Source organism: Haemorhous mexicanus, chromosome 1, assembly GCF_027477595.1.
Source record: "Haemorhous mexicanus isolate bHaeMex1 chromosome 1, bHaeMex1.pri, whole genome shotgun sequence".
Lineage (NCBI taxonomy): Eukaryota > Metazoa > Chordata > Aves > Passeriformes > Fringillidae > Haemorhous > Haemorhous mexicanus.
The window spans coordinates 138,619,267-138,635,346 of NC_082341.1; the positions used below are offsets into that span (position 1 = coordinate 138,619,267).

General features: G+C 41.5%; 1 protein-coding gene across 1 annotated transcript; it reads left to right on the forward strand.

Annotated features, from left to right (window-relative positions):
- Positions 1 to 358: 358 nt before the first annotated feature.
- DCSTAMP (dendrocyte expressed seven transmembrane protein) lies at positions 359 to 15,789 on the forward strand. The gene is given in 5 exon segments (XM_059865159.1): positions 359 to 471; positions 7,449 to 8,511; positions 11,588 to 11,908; positions 12,591 to 12,619; positions 12,621 to 15,789. Coding segments are annotated over 4 exon segments (1,416 nt in total). The 5' UTR covers positions 359 to 471; positions 7,449 to 7,485; the 3' UTR covers positions 12,661 to 15,789.
- Positions 15,790 to 16,080: the final 291 nt, after the last annotated feature.

Genomic DNA, 16,080 nt, shown 5'->3' on the forward strand with positions numbered 1-16,080 from the left:
TGACAGACTATCTACAAAAGTATTTGCACAGATCTCAGTTGGAACATTTTTGGGGTAAAATTTATTAGAGCTTTAAATTTATTTGGGTATTGAATTGCTGCAAGTTTCAAAGGAAGTACCAAAATAGTTAAAATGTTCTAGACCTAAGGCATTACTCAACATAATTTTAAATCGTTGAAATTGGGGCCCTGAACTCATTTGCTGATATCTATTACCCTGCCAGAAAAAAAGGTAGAAAGTGGCACTTGCAAATTATATACTATTCTGGTCCTGTGCATAAGTTACTTCCTCATGGATCTTTGTCAAAACCAGAACAATTTCAAAATTGTAGCATGTCTGACTCATTGAAGGAGGGTATAGGAAAAAAATTACTCATGTGAGATTTTTTACTATTGTCTGTCTCAGTTCCTCACCAAAGTCAAGAGACACACAGCACCGGGAAGAATCTTCAAGTGCTTTACAGGAGTGCCTGTAAGTAACACTTTAGGGTTAATAAGGAACTTTGGACAGTAATCATGGACTGAGCTAGCTGTTCTAAGGTAAAAGGACTTGCTTTAAGTTAACTGTTGTCACCTTAACGATTGGAGAGTCTATTCCTAAAGTTTGTGAAACTATTTACTCCTAAACTCTCCCAAAAGTATGTGTAGAGCCATTCTGTGTAGGAGAGGGACTGTGTAATCTCATTTGCTCCTTTCTTTCCCTCACACTAGAATTTTCTGTGCTTGTAGAGTTGTTTTTGGCAATAGGCAAATTGCCATTTGGGTTTCCCAAACTGGGCCTACATTCCTTCCTGTGTTCTAAGGGAAGAATATGTCTGTGGGTTTGTTGCATCACAGCTTCGTAACACAGCCCATAGGGTTATGAGAAAATTTGATTTCTTGTTCTATGTCCCTTCCATAGCTGTCCATTTTCTGTGGGTGCCCACAACACCATTTCTGTGTCCTTCTCTGAGTTCCCAGCTTAGTGAAATAAAGCCTATGCTGGCAATTAGGGAACACAGGGAGAGGTTCATCTTCCCAGACTTTGGATAGCTCTGTCTGAGTAACTCAGACACTTTTCACAGTTGAGCTAAAGTTCTCATAGAATGCAATCCATCTTCTGTGAGTGTGGACTTCTAAACAGGTCTGAAGTAATGGTTCTGGGTGACTGACCTCTTCTCTTCATTGACATACAGACAGCTCAGATGGGGACACCACAGAATCACAGAAGACTTGTGTTAGAAGAACCCTTTTTAAAGATCATCGTGTCCAACCTCAAGTGCTATAGACATCACATATAGATGACATTTAATCAATTAGTGGTGTCCTAAAGAACTTGTAATATCTTGCAGTGCTCAGAATTATCCCAAGCTGTTTTCAATACATGAAGAGAAAGAGATCTCACTCAGTTGTTACTTTTGCTTGATTGTTTGTTTTTCCTTGTGTATAAATTGTTATATTTACATTGCTGTGTTTTTAGTATTTCAAGTTCCTATGTGCACATACATGATTAGATATTTTAGTCATCCCTTCTGTTTAATGTGTTTAGTACCATTTATTTTCTTTCCTCAGTTAAAAGCAAATAATGTGAGCTTGAGAAATTGTGAGGGTGTCTATGAAGCCCTGGGGATAGCTGCAGTAATGTTGCTGGATTTTTGACTGGGCTGTTATTTCTCTGTTGAATGCCCTGCATTGACCAAAGGAAATAGTGTGAGACTCCCTCCTGTATTTTTGCTTTTACTATGCCATAGTTCAGCCCTGGAATCCAAAAAAGGGAAGTAATTTTCTTACATTTCAATGTAACTGATTCAGGCTTGAAAAGAAAGCTCCTGAAACTGCCAAAAAAGGAAATATTTGTTTTAAAAATCTTATTGCGTGCTTTCTATTCTTTAATTCCTGTATAAAATCCCAACATGATTTATGAGGTAAAGATCACTGTGTAGCTGGGCATCGATGGGATCTAATGTTTCTCTTAATATAATTTTGTTTTTATGTATAAGGATCCTGCACACTGTTCCAGGCAAAGGGCCTGCCAAACTTCCATAGTGCTCCTGAGATCAGCCCAAACAACAGTGCTCTGCAGAGAAAGTTTTATCAGACTTGGTGTGAAGGTGCAAAAACTGGGCGGTACTGTTCAGTCCTAAATCAATGGCACTTGTAGTCCCCAGGCTCTGCCTGACTTAGGTCTGGATCAAAATAGAATGTAGACTTAGAGATCTGACTCATTTTGTCATGCTTTGCCAAATCAGCTGTGTCTCTGTTAAAAACCCCTAATTATTTAGTAAATCCCATTCTTTTACTCCCTATATATTTTTAGGAGATATCTGCTTCATCCTTTATATTAAAAATTGGCAAAGTGTTTGCATAGGTGACAAACACGTAGACCTGCTGTTCACCTCTAAGCAAACAATAGCCTATGTAGAAAAGATTTCACAAATACTCTCTGAAGGTATTTAGAGTTTCAATCCATAGCAGTCGGACTAGATGGTTGTTGTTGGCTCCTTCCAACTCAATTGCTCTGTTCTATTCCATTCTTTCTGTAGCAAGGCCATCATCAGCTGCAGGGCGAGCAAGGGACTAGGACAGGACCAAGCTGGTAGCAGAGGCAGCCACAACTGTTTGGAGGATGAATATGGAGGAGTCTCCACAGAAGGCAGGGAAGAAATCATACATAACATAAACTTATACTATTAAAAACTTTCATAGCTCTAGCACAGGGTTCATGGCTGAACTGGAAGGACGTTTCCTAGGGACTCTTGATGTACTTATCTTCTGTTTCCTCAAATCTGTAGCCATATCTGAAATAACACAAACAGGACCTTAAAATGCTTTTAAATTTTTCTTCTTTATTTTAAAGTGAAATTAGAAAAATGCTTTTTAAATATGTTGCATAAAATCCAGTACATCACAAGTCTTAAGAACTGTGGCCCAACCTCTTTGCCAGAGAAGCTCCTTTGGAGAATTTGTTTTTATAATTACTCCTGCCAGCATGCCATATGGTAGAAGAATATCATGCTTTCAGAACTGAGTAAATATTTCCTAGAGAGGGAAACTAAAGCATAGAGAGGTTCCCCTTGGACCCAACTAAAATATCAGTTACAGAAGCAGAACTGTAGCACAAGAATTTCCAGCTCCCCTCTGTGGGAGGGGAGTTTTTCATCACTAGAAACTATGGTGGAAAGAAATTGGCAGTTCAGAGCAAGAAACAGCTTTCCAAGAATCATTCTTTCCTTATGCTACATAAATAATGGCAGCAGCCCCCACCTTAGTTCATGTTGCAGGACAGGAGAAAAAGTGCTTTACTTCAGACTGCAATTGAAATGAAGGTTTTGTTCTTGTCAGCCTCCTGCTATAATTTCTAACTGCACCAAACAGCTTCAGGAAGCTTTTGTAATTTATGTTTTTAAGAAGAATCATTTCAGAAAGCTCTCAAAGTTTACTATTTCTTTAAGTTCTGAATTAGCCTCTTCAGTGATGCCAACAATTTATTTCTATCTCTAAGCCAGAGTATTATTTTCCTTTCCCAAGCATTCACAGCTGTATAAGTGCCTGCTGATATAAGAATGCTCAGCCTCCAAACTTTTTTTTATTTTTAGGCTTAGAGTTTTCATCCTTTGAGTGGTTCTCCTGTACTAAATGCTGAATATATATATATATATATATATATACACACACACACACACACACACACACACACACACACCTGTTGTTGATGCCTTATGTGGGGAAAACTGCAGTGTCAGACAAGCCACAAAAAGGCACACTGTGAGCCTGACTCTTACCCTGGAAAGGTTTAAGCTTAGAGATGGGCTGTTGAGGGAATGAGGATGCTCCCTTTGTGACCTTCAATGACCATGGAGAGACACCTGAGCATCCATGCCACAGGCTCCAAAATTCTCTGTGTCTTTACAATGCCTTTTCTGCCTTAAAGCTGTGGGTTCATGCAGGTCAAGGACAAATCTATGATGTATGTTCTGAATACTGCAGGAACCTCCTGTAACAGCATTGAATCTGCCCAGAAAAGGAGACTTTTTGATTCTTTTCAAGTTCTGTCCATATTTTGCAAGTCTCCAGCCTCCCAGTCCAGAAGTACTGTTATTAAATCTAAGGATGCAGTCATGCCAAAATCCCAGTCACATATTGCAGTCATTTACTGAATGCTGATAAGCATTAACCCAAATTCACCATACTCAAACACACAAATGCTCAAAACCACATAAAAACTGTGCCTGAGAACAGCTGTGAAGTTGGTGCTGCTAAAGAAAACTGAAAATGTGTTATTTTCTTACACAAATGTTTTGGACAGTATTAGATAAATGCTAGCCGTTTTGCTTTTTATTTTGTTAAGGTTTCTTAAATCAAGAGCAGAATGCCAGATGTATTCACTGTGCAAGGCAATTTTTCTTAGATCTACAAAGAAGTTGTGGCAGCACATACTGTGTAACGATCTGATCACAGAGGTGCAGGATTTGCTGACAAGGTTGGCTGGTTGTTAGGTCTGGTTCTGCTTGATTTCAGGACCATAAACCTCTCCCTTTTGATTACATTTCCTAAAAACGTCTTTCAGTAGAAAAAGGACAAAGCAGACCATCCACATCAGCAGAAGGGCTGCTCTGCTCATAGCAGAGCTGGAGGCAGGCAGCTCGTGTGCTAACTCTCCTCCCCATTTCACTTGCAGCACCTTCCCAAACATGGTGACTTCTACTTACTTCTAGGGCATTGACTAACTAATTTTGCTTCTGTGAAGGAGCTGTTAATTGCTCTTGTACTTCATTTACAGCTGAGTTCACTTAGCCCCTGGAGGGGAGCAATTTTTTCAGCCTTCCCAGGCCCTGTGATAGTGCTAGGAATTAAACACCCTAAGGGCCTACTGCCCACTGTTTGCCTGTGCTGAAGTGGTTAAACACAAAAAACACAGCATTTTTCAGAATAGTCCTCAGCACTATAAAGGATCAAGCCAAGTAAGGCCAAGGAAAAGAAGCACAACAGTGGTTCTTTTCACAACAGTGGAAGGTGCCAGCTGATGATGGATGCTTGCTCCCACAAAGGAGATAATGACACAACTAATAACTAATTGCAATGAGAAAGAGGGGGAAATGGTGCAGTGGATGCTAGCAGGATTCATAAAGGCTAATGCTAATAAAATACAGTACGTGTACAAAATTACAGTTTACTTCCTGGCTACCTGCTGTGTTCAAGCTAAGCAAAAGACAAAGTAATATCTTCAGGATGAGTTTTACAAAGACAGCTGTTCCTTATTTAAGATAAATTTACCACTGTTTATTTTATTTAATTAGTATCTCATTTATTCTAGAATGTTAAAATGCTAATATGCATATGAATTGACCTTGCTTCTTTGGACAAATTGCACTATAAATATTATATTATAATATCTCCCATCCAACAGAATTGAATCACAGAAATACTCTGTAATTTACATAATGGGCATACTGGTAAGCAGGACAGATGGTGATGAGCACAAGCTATTAGGCTTAAAAAGGGTTAAACACAAAATGGTAAGGTTGGAAGGGAGCACAGTGAGTCATCTGCTCCAAACCCCCTGCTCAGGCAGGATCATCCCAGAGCACATGGCACAGGATTGAATCCAGGTGGTTCTTGGATCTCCAGTGATGGAGATTCCACAGCCTCTCTGGGAGCCTTTTCCAGTGCCTGGTCATCCTCACAGCCATGAGAGGCTGGAATGATTGATGTCTCCAGATGTTTTGGGGTGCATGTGTGTGGGGGAAGGGGCAGGTGGAGCCTTGCCCTGGTGAGGCAGTGCCCTGCCCCACACCCCATCCCCAGAGCCTGTATCGCAGCCTGGCACTGGCTCCGGTCCCTCTCACACTGGAGGCAATGCTGCACACCCCACCCCTGGAGCCCCTTACCCAGCTCCCGAGTGGCCAAATGACTGGAAGTACCCCCTGGGGGAAGGGCCAAGGGGTGTTTAAAGTGGAACATGAGGCAAGCATGTCTTGACTCTACAGCCTCTTGGAATTTCTATCAGCTGCACACCACTGGAATCCAGGAGTAGGAGTTTTGTGGTTCCTCTTCCATGTATTTTCTGTCTTTCTGTTTCTAATTCTTTCTTCTCAGAATTTTTGTGTAATGTAACATCAAACAGACTTAGAGTTTCCTAAGTGTTTTTGAGAAGTGTTTTATATTGATTGAATGTTGCAGTAAATATTTTGCCAAAGTTCTCTGGTTTTCTAAAGTTGCCAGTAAAGTTTTTTAGTTTTTTTGACCTCTTGAGAATATCTTGTCCATATTTGCCCTGTGCATCTAACTCAGAGCTTACATGTACAACGGTAAGCCCTTCTAAGAGCTGTGTTGAGCAAGGTTTTTGGGGATCTTACAAGAGTAAAGAAGTTTTTCCTCAAGTTCTGGTGGAACTTCCTGTGCATCAGTTTCTGCCCATTGGCTCTTGTCCTGTTGCTTGGCATCACTGAGAAGAGCCTGGACACTTTCCCTCCAGCACCTTGTATACATTGATGAGATGATCAATGATCATCTCTCAGTGATCTCTTCTGAAGGCTGAATGGGCTCAGCTCCCTCAGCCTGTCCTCCTAAGAGAGATGCTCCAGTTCCCTCATCATCTTTATAGCCCCTCACTGAGCCTGTTTCAGGAGCTCCAAGTCTCTCTTGTACTCAGGAGCCCAGAACTGGACACAGCGCTCCAGATATGCCTCACCAGGGTAGAGCAGAGGGGCAGGGTCACCACCCTCAACCTGCTGTGAATGTTCATCTCAATGCCCCCCAGGACTGGCCTTCTTGGCCATGAGACACCCTGCTGGCTCATGGACAGCTCGTTATATATGGACCAATTTGTAGGTGTGCAATGCCAGGAGAGACCCAAAGAAGGAATGGTGCCTCTGAGGCACACTTCCTTTGCTCTGTACTAACCTACCTCCACCTGAGGAAGCTGTGCCTCATTCCCCATCCCTGGGCAGTGTGCACATGCTGCTCTGCCAGCTCCTTCCTCCCTGGCACCTGCTCCGGCTGCTTCCTGCAGATCGAGACATGCTCCCCTTCATGAGGCTACCAATAGGAAGTTTCTGTGCTCCTCTCTTTCCTTTCTTGGTGGTTACAAGGCAAAGCTGGCATCTATGGGGAGCAGTGGGTGCTACAGGAGGCTGGAGTCTTTCTTATACATGCACTCACACCCACACACACACATACACATATGCGCGTGAACCATTGTCTCTACATAGCTAATGAGAAATCAAAGTGTGCAAAACATAAAAGGACAAAAGATAGAAATCCTTTTAGAGTCATCTCTTCATTATTTATATCTGTGACACTGGGGACAAATATTTTGGTCTCATGTGTGGTGGTTCATCCTCATGTCAGTCAGACCTGCAGATTTTGCAGTGTGAAGAAGTATCAGACAGTCAGTTAAAAGCATATTATTGCTTTTAGTAGTAGTGTGACCCAGTAAATAACAGTGTTTTTCTTTTCCTTTCCTTTTAGTTTGAGTCATTGCAGTGTCAGCAACAATCAGAAGAAAATGCAAAAATTCATCTCAATAGCTCAGAACGCATGGGAAATTTTTGTATCTGAAAGGAAGCCTGGCTGGAGATGTCAGATACAGCTTTTTGCAGTTTGCTCTGCAGTTGGCTTCCTCTCCAGCTTTCTGTTTTTCCTTAGCATGCACTTCTCCTTGACACACAATTCCTTGGAGCTCTTGCTGATTTCTGGATCCGTCTGGATTTTGCTTTCTATCATGCTCTTTTTTTTCAAGCACCTGCGCTGTTTTAGTGTTCTGTTCCTCCTTTCTTGTGGACTGAAAAATGGCAGGGATGCTCTTATTACTGCTGGAACAGGTGTTGTGGTGGCCAGCAACATTCAAAATATTTTTCACAATCTAAAAGTTCTGGCAGACAGTATAACCTGTCATTTAAAGCAAGAGCAATTTGACTTGATAAAATATTATATTGAGTCAATAAGATGGATTTATGAGGTGGCCAAAATTCCTTCTGAGCTACCTAAAGATATAGTGGTCCTAAAGCACGAATTCACACCATCTTATTCAATTTTAGATGATGCATTAAAACAAGAGCTAAATGACACAGAGAAAGAAATCCAGAGAATTGCTAACCAGATATCTTTTATGTTGACTATACTGCCCTACATAGGTCAGAAAGTATTGCCCATATTTGGGGTTTTTCTAGTTTCTTTTGGAACTGGCCTCTTTATCAAAAAATTTGTGGGTTCTCATAGTACCAAATTTAAGAATATTTATATCACAAAACAGTTCATTGCATTTGATGAGCACCAAAAGCAACAGCAAAGACCCTGTCTTCTGCCACTTAACAGAAAAGAGAGAAAAGATTATGTGATGATCCCATCCTTCTTCTTCACAAGAAAGGACAGGAAAAAAATGCTGTGTTCTTTTCTCCCTATAATTATTCATCTTTGCATCTGGCTTCTGTTTGCTGCAGTAGACTCTTTGTTTTATTTGTTAATTATATCTGTGAACAAGTATCTCCAAGAAGTACCGGATCTAGACATTCAACTCATTCTCTTTCAGAATGTAAGTACTTACCAGTACCATATATTTCTTAGTTTAGTGTTGAAAAATTTCCCTTCATCTTCAGCAGCTGCAAGAGCAAACATATAGCAATGAGCCATCAGTTCTTTACTGGAATATCATTCATTTCAAAAAAGGTCATTGCCTCCACAGATACATTGGTTGGATGGAACCAGACAGTTCTTTCCGGAGCATGGTAATATTTCTAGAGAATGGTAAATTTTAGAAGAAGGATTTTCATTCCTCCGTTTATATATATGAAGAAAACCAGAGGCTTAAAATTGGAAACTCACAAAAGTGACATTCGTGAAGCACTGCTTTTTATAGTCAAAAGTCACAGTGACACTGATGTGAGAGATGCCTACCTTTCTGTAACTGAGTAGTGTGAGGAGCTCATTGCTTGTATGGATGGCGCATACACACTAAAAAATGTCTTGTTGCCAAAATCTCCAGGTTCCCCTAGCAGGAGCAGCAACACCATAGAGAACCATAGATTAAATATGTTGGGAGATAAGTCTGAAGGCCATCAAGACCAACCTCATGCTCAAAACAAGGACAGCTGGTTAGAGCATGGCGCTAATAACACCAAGTTTTAATGGTGTTGTTTGGTCAAACATTGGACTCAATGATCTTGGAGGTCTTTTCCAACATTAATTGTGCTATGATTCTGTGATGTTTCAGTGGTACACCATTCAGAGAGAAGAGAAAATTAGGGCAAAGTGAAGGAAATACTTTTTTTTTACTCTTCAGGTGATCAAACAATAGAATGAGTTTCTGAGATAGGTTGTGGGATGTCCATTCCTGAAGATAATAAGGACCCAACTGATCACAACCCTAACCAACCTGTTGCTGTGTACTTTGCTGTGTACTCACTATTTGCTGTGTACTGTTGTGTGTTTTGCCTGTATTTCTATCCTTTGTACCTGGAAGGCAGCCTCTTATCATGACCTGCCTTGGGTGTGACCCAAGTCAGGGCAAAGGAGCTTAGTCCCACTACCCATGAACAGACGTCCTGAGCACCATGTCTGGCTGATTCATGGCTCCTGTGCTATGAATTTGCTCTCTTTATGTGCATTGTTCACTCATGTGGAAAGCTGCTTGACTCCTTCAAAGCAGAAATCTAATGCCATCATCAGATTGTTTCTAATTCCCCAAGGAAAGCTAATTGCATTACAATGAAAAATTTAGTCTCAACAGATTTGTTATATCAAGCCTCGGGGCTGCTGATCTCAGGGAGTCCAGGAAGCTGGGTGAGCAGGACAGACTCAGACACTTGAGATGTTTATTAATTAGCATGAACAGTAAAGTTCTTCATGCACTAGTACCCCTGTTTCATACTGAGCTCCTAATGAAGATTTTCTTTGCCTGTGCATCAGTTCAGTTTAGGGATAAAATGGCCTGAGATAGTTTGGAACAGAATAATGTCAAGGAAGGGCTAACAGGATGAAGATGGGTAGCATGCTTTGGGAACTTCATTTCTCCAATGAACATCTAACAGAAGTGCTTGGCCTCTGTAGGGTAATCAGAAAAGCCACAAGGAAGAGCTTATTATTCCTTTGACATGATCAGAAAAGAGGCTGGGTTATTCAGTGACCCTACGGTGTTCTTATTCACCGAACAGAAAGTTGCCTGATAGTATGGTCCCAGTAGCATGTCTCATTTACCCTTGTTATGGAGCATTTCAGTCCACAAGCAGTGAAAGACATCAAGCAGAAGCAGCTACAAGAGGAGATCAGGCAGCCTCATTTGTGTGACAGCCTTTGGTCAGAGCACTGCCTGGGCAGTGTGTGGCTGCAGAGAGGGGACAGGGCTTAGTGCCATGTGTGCATGGCTGTATTGCTGTTCTATACCACCCACAACATCACTGCAGGTGTGGTTTCAGGGGGAAGAAAGGGTGAGCATCCCTGAACATGAAATGTTTTTGCCTCCCTCGCTCCATTGGGAAGGTTGTCAGGATCAGCCCTGCCCCTCTGCTGCCCATTGCCCTCCTGTTCATCCAAGACTTGACTCTGGCACATGGTGCTGAAAAGCAGGGCTGGTGTGGGAGGCGGCTCCAGGGAACAGAGTGGCAGAGGCGAGCCCGAGCCCAGCCAAGTCTGAGCTGAGCTGAAAGGACCTGAGTGGAGCTGGGAGGAGCTGGGAGGAGCAGTCAGTAGTGCCAGGGCCAGTACTGGAAACAGCTGCTCAGAGTTGAGTCCAGTGTCCGAAGCAGTGGCGCAGTGTGGAGAGGACAATCATACTTTCACACTTTCAGGGGTTTGTCTGTCATTGTTTTCTGCTGTCAGGCAGAAACAGGCTTTTCTGGGCCTGTTTCAGGCTCAGGCACAGAGAGAGTGCTGTGGTGAGTGACTGCCACCTTGTCTTTGTCTGGGTACAGCCATGTGATGCCAGGCATAGGAAGAGCCACCATGCTGGCTTTGTCCCAGGGCTACATGGAACTAAGTCGAGATGGTGAATACCTTTTGTAGGTAAACCACCTTCTCTTTTTATGTTCCTTTGTTAATAATTTTGCTGCTGTTACTGTGCATCTCATTCCATTTCTTGCTGCTTTCAGTAACTTGCTATCTCAACCCATAGTCTCTGCCTTTGTCCCTCTCTTACTGGAAGGGGAGAGGCTTATTTGGAGTTTGATTTCTGGCTGGTGTGGAACCACCATGGTGTGGAAGCCCTGCTGATCATGTGCTGAGACAAAGCCAAAGGGACAGACACCCTGCTTTGCAGTTTTACTGTCAATGAAGGACCCTCCAACAGGGCATCTGAGCAGAGTCATAGGAGTGGAAAAATACCAAACTGTTATAACCAGATTAGCTAAATATTTCCCGGTCAGAGCCACTGAAAAGGTAAGTTTTTAATGGTCCAAAGTGATGGACATTGTCTACCAAGAGAAATTGTGAAAATAGAGTCCAAAACTTTTATAAATAGCCAATATAGATATTGTTTTGAGCATACTGTATATAGATGCTGGATGGTCTAGATGATTTAGAGTCCTTTTGTAAATCTGAATGTCCAGTGGAAGAAGTATTAAGATAGGAAGGAATCTGTCTTATAACCAGCACCTTTTCCCACTTTTCTTGTGCAGAAGAATGAGAAAAGCTTTGTCATTTCTGTGAAAGAGCATATTGCCAAGACTGATTCTTTCAAAATCCTTTTGGTTAAGAAAAACTGCATCCCTCATCCAGAGCTCACTCTCTCCACAACATGGATTCAGCTTGGAGTCATCATCTTCTTCTTAATAATTTTTGGGTTATTCTCTGGCCTCCTGACCCAACTAAAAATACTCCTGTCAACTTCCTTTTATCCTGATACCGAGATGAAACGGATACATTATTTACACGCAAAATTACTCAAAAAAAGAAAAAAGCTACAAGAGAAAACTGGGAAGAACATATTTGCAAGAACGGTAAGCCATGCGTTCTGGGGAAAAAAAATTAAACCTTCTCATTGGGTGATGGCCAGATCCAGGAAATACTTAAACACTTGTTAACTTCAATATATGCTAATAGACTTTTCCCAATGCTCAGGATCCAGAGACATGTTGCCTAATGGTAAGATTAGATCATCTAATCATTTTGTTCTGTGCTTCTGTACACATGCCTCAGACATGACATTGGTATGCTTAAATGACTATGTGCTGGCAAGAAAATACTTCTCAGATTCAGAGTCCTCCAGAGAAGAAACTTTGTTTTCATGAATGTATGAAAAAGCACTTAGAGTATTCCTGAACCTAGATAGCAAGTGCTAGGCAGTAAGAGCAGCCTGAAATGTAGAGAAAGATATTCTGATATTGCTTAGCAATGTGGATATATTTCTATTTTAAAACACAGTGTGACTGCATTTACTATTAGGAAACAGAACTTTTGCCTGCAAAAACATTTATCCTGTGTATATACATGCACACACACACACACTAATGGAAACAACTAACACACATATATATACCTATGGCATATTCAGATAGAAAGCTGCAGACATACAGTTTGTTTAAATTCATTTTTTTAAAAGTAATGACTATGCAGGATATTAGTGTCTGGGTGATCTTAACTCAGTAATTCTGTCATACAGTCATATTTCTGTTTTTTCAGGTCGACTTTTGGTTTCCAATACTCAAGGCAAGAGGCAGTGAGCAAGAAAGAAAGGAGTGTAGCAGAATGACAGGATGATGTGCAAGAGACCAAGTGAATCTTTGGATATGGCTGAGATGCTTTAGCTTCACCTATGTTTTGCACCATTTTTCCTATAGAATGTCAATTGTAAAAGGTAAAATCTTCACACTCAAAGGCTGATCAGCAGTATTTTGGAAAAGATGCCATTGTGGATAGTGTGCAGTTCACCACAGATTGCTCTGGATTGCATTAACAGTTGTTTTTCAGCTTGGTGTTTGCATTATGTGGTACTTGAGGAAATCATGGATGATCTGTTATTCTATCTAAAAACAATAAAATAGTTTGGACCTTTTAGGTCTACACCAGAAACCTCTTTGGGTTGAGCTAACAGAGGACGTCATGACAGCAGCAGGTTTGTCTTCTTCACGTTTGTCAGACACTGAAGAAAGGACTGAAGATAGAAGACGCAGCAGAGGCTCTGCATCCATTGCCTTCTGGGATGGCCAAGAACTGGGACTTAGGTGTTTCTAGACATTTTTATCTATTTCTCAAGCCTCAAGCCCTTCAGCCTGGATCTTTGCCATCCCTAGTTTCTAGTCTCCCACCCAGAATTCCTTACTTGGTCTTAGTCCCCACTTCCACGTATCCATAGACTGCATCACTAGTACAGATTGTTCGATGCCTTTGATAATCATGAGAGGTCAGGTAACAGGTAGAAGTGAGAATGGTCACAAGAGCTAGAACGGGGAGGAACCAGGTACTGGGGGGGGCAAACAAGTTATAATTGAAGGGTGAGGCATGTAAGCAGAGGTGAACAATGTTTCAGATCTTGCAGACTGAAGAAGATTGCAGAAGAGACAAAAATGAGCTAAATTATGTTGCAGAAGCACCAATTACTTCAATTCAATTAAACTGAGCCAATACTGAAGCGCTTCACCTATTCAACCAATATTGCTGATGTGACCTTCATATGATACAAGAGTAAATGCAAAATGCCTAAAAATATAGGAATTACTTACGTAGCTTTAGAGATTTAATGTAGAGCTAAAAAATGTACCCAACAGGCAGTGTATTTCTGATTTTCAGCCACAGCCAACTTCCTTTTTTAGTCTGAATAATAGGAAATTCTGCTCTCTTCCTCTATAATACATGCATGGTTTCAGGACAGCCATTGATCAATGTCTCTGTTATCTGAATGAATTAAGACTTAAAACTCTCCAGTAGCAAGTGTCAGAAGTTATTTTGCACTTAAACCACAGAAAAACACAAAGACTGTTTTTCTTTGGGCCTTCCAAAGTCTCACTACCCCATGCATATGGGTGGTCCAGGTTGCTTGTGTGACAACAATTTGTCTCGGGAAAACAGTGCTGGATAAAAGCCATGCATTATTGAGGGTTGTGTTGAATGTCTCTTAGAGGCCTGACTACGTCCTTTTTGCTAAATTGGAACAGCCCTGAATAATAGCAGAATGTCAGCTTGTATTTTAGGTGCTACTGTCAAGCACCAGCAGCAAGAAGCATTCTGGTGAGAGAGAAGCATTTAGAAGGTTGCTCTAAATTTGGACTCACAGAACAGTATAGCTATCCAGGTGCTATTGATAAGAGGATCACACTCTTGCTATCATTGCAGATGAAAGGGGAAGAGCTACATGTCAATACGAGCTATAAATTTTTGGCAGAGTTCTGACTAATTGCCGGCGGGAGTTGGATGTTCTCCTTTCAATCCCAAAGGACAAGCTGGTGAGAAGCCCGAATATGGGGGCAAGTCTGATTGACAGCATTACCACAGAACACCATGCACTTATCATCAGGAGCAAGACTTTGGTTTGGAGTTTCCTGCCTGTCCTGTTTGATGGTGTTGCCACTCAGAATACCTTTTCACTCTGTTGTTCTATGAGAAGCACACGAATGCTTTGCAACACATGAGAATGGTTCATCAAAATGGCTCAGATGTTGGCCAGTCATTGAGAGAGATGCCTAAATCTGTTAGGATTTTGAGTTCCATAGTACTCTCTCAGGAAAATGCCCTGTCCGCATTTTTCATTTACTTAAGGAAATTCAGCCAATGTTAGATGTGGATGCTCCCCCCACTACCTGTCAGGACAATTAAACATTGCTTATCTTGCCCTTCAAACTGATAAAAACCAATCCTTCTTGGGTAACTAACTGTAATGCTGTACAACATGTTCAGTTCTGGTAAATATTTTACCTAGATGCTTGACCCCACTACCAGTGACAGAAGACGTGGAAAAGCCCAAGGTATTTCTTTGTCTTGGTCTTTAGCCATAGACCTCTCAGACCTGAAGGAAAGGCTGGAGCAAGGGAAACTTACCCCTTGTAGTCAGAGAGCACCCAAACACACAGGAGCACTCAAACACTGTGAGACATGAGGAGAGGCATCCATGGATATTGAGGGTGCTGGTTGGTGTCACTGAAATGTGTGTTTTTTGTAAAAGGTCTTGGTGATCAGGAAGCATTATTAAGGACTGGAAGGAAGCATGTCACTCCCATTTTTAAGCAGTGCAAGAAGGAAAATCTGAGAAACTTCAGATTTGTCAGACTCATCACAATCTCTGGGAAGGTGATGGAACAATTTCCCCTGGTAGCTGCTTCCAAACATCAAGGCCAGGAAGCTGACTGGTATAACACTGAAACGCAGGAAAAAACTTTTTTACTGTGAGGGTGGCCAAACACTGGAATGGGAGGCCCAGAGAGGTTATGGAATCTCCAGCCCTGGAGATACTCAAAAGCCACTAGACATGGCTCTGAGCACCTCAGAGCAGCAAAGCTGGAGCAGATATCTCTAGAGCTGCCCAAGAGCCTCAGCCATTACGTGATTATTGACTTTAACGCAGCACATTTCAGGAAAAACACTAGATATGCACAGCAAAAGCTTGTTTTAATTTGTGACCATGCTGTGCCAGCATCAAGGGTGCCGCCTGACAAATATTGTTACAATTACACTCAGACAAGAGTCACATACTTGAGTGGACTAATGCACACTTTGTTTCTGTGATCATACATATGCATACCTGTATGCTGAACATGACCCAAATGACAGGTAAAAAGGAGATAAGTTTACTCTCCCCCCATCTCCCTAAATCTGTTTTATCAGGGAAAATGAAACATTCTGCACCTTTTTTTTAATAGTTTTTTAAATAAATCAAATCTACCATCTATGCCTCAAAGGTATTGAATTTTATCTCTGCAGCAGGACAGTTCTGACCCTGACCTACAGTACTAGACCTATTCCTTCAGCTGCCCAGTGTCTTTCTTTAGCTGTACAGATGAAAAGGCTGGTCTGTCACTCCCCTGAAATTACACAGAGACACACTTCTCATTCTCTCCAGACCTTATTTTCTTTTTGGTTTCTTCCATTTGTTTATGTCATATGAGTAGGGGAAGTCTAGGGTTTGTTTATCTTCAGCTGTCTCCTCTGCAAGTTGTTCAGCTATTTCCTTGGCCTCTCT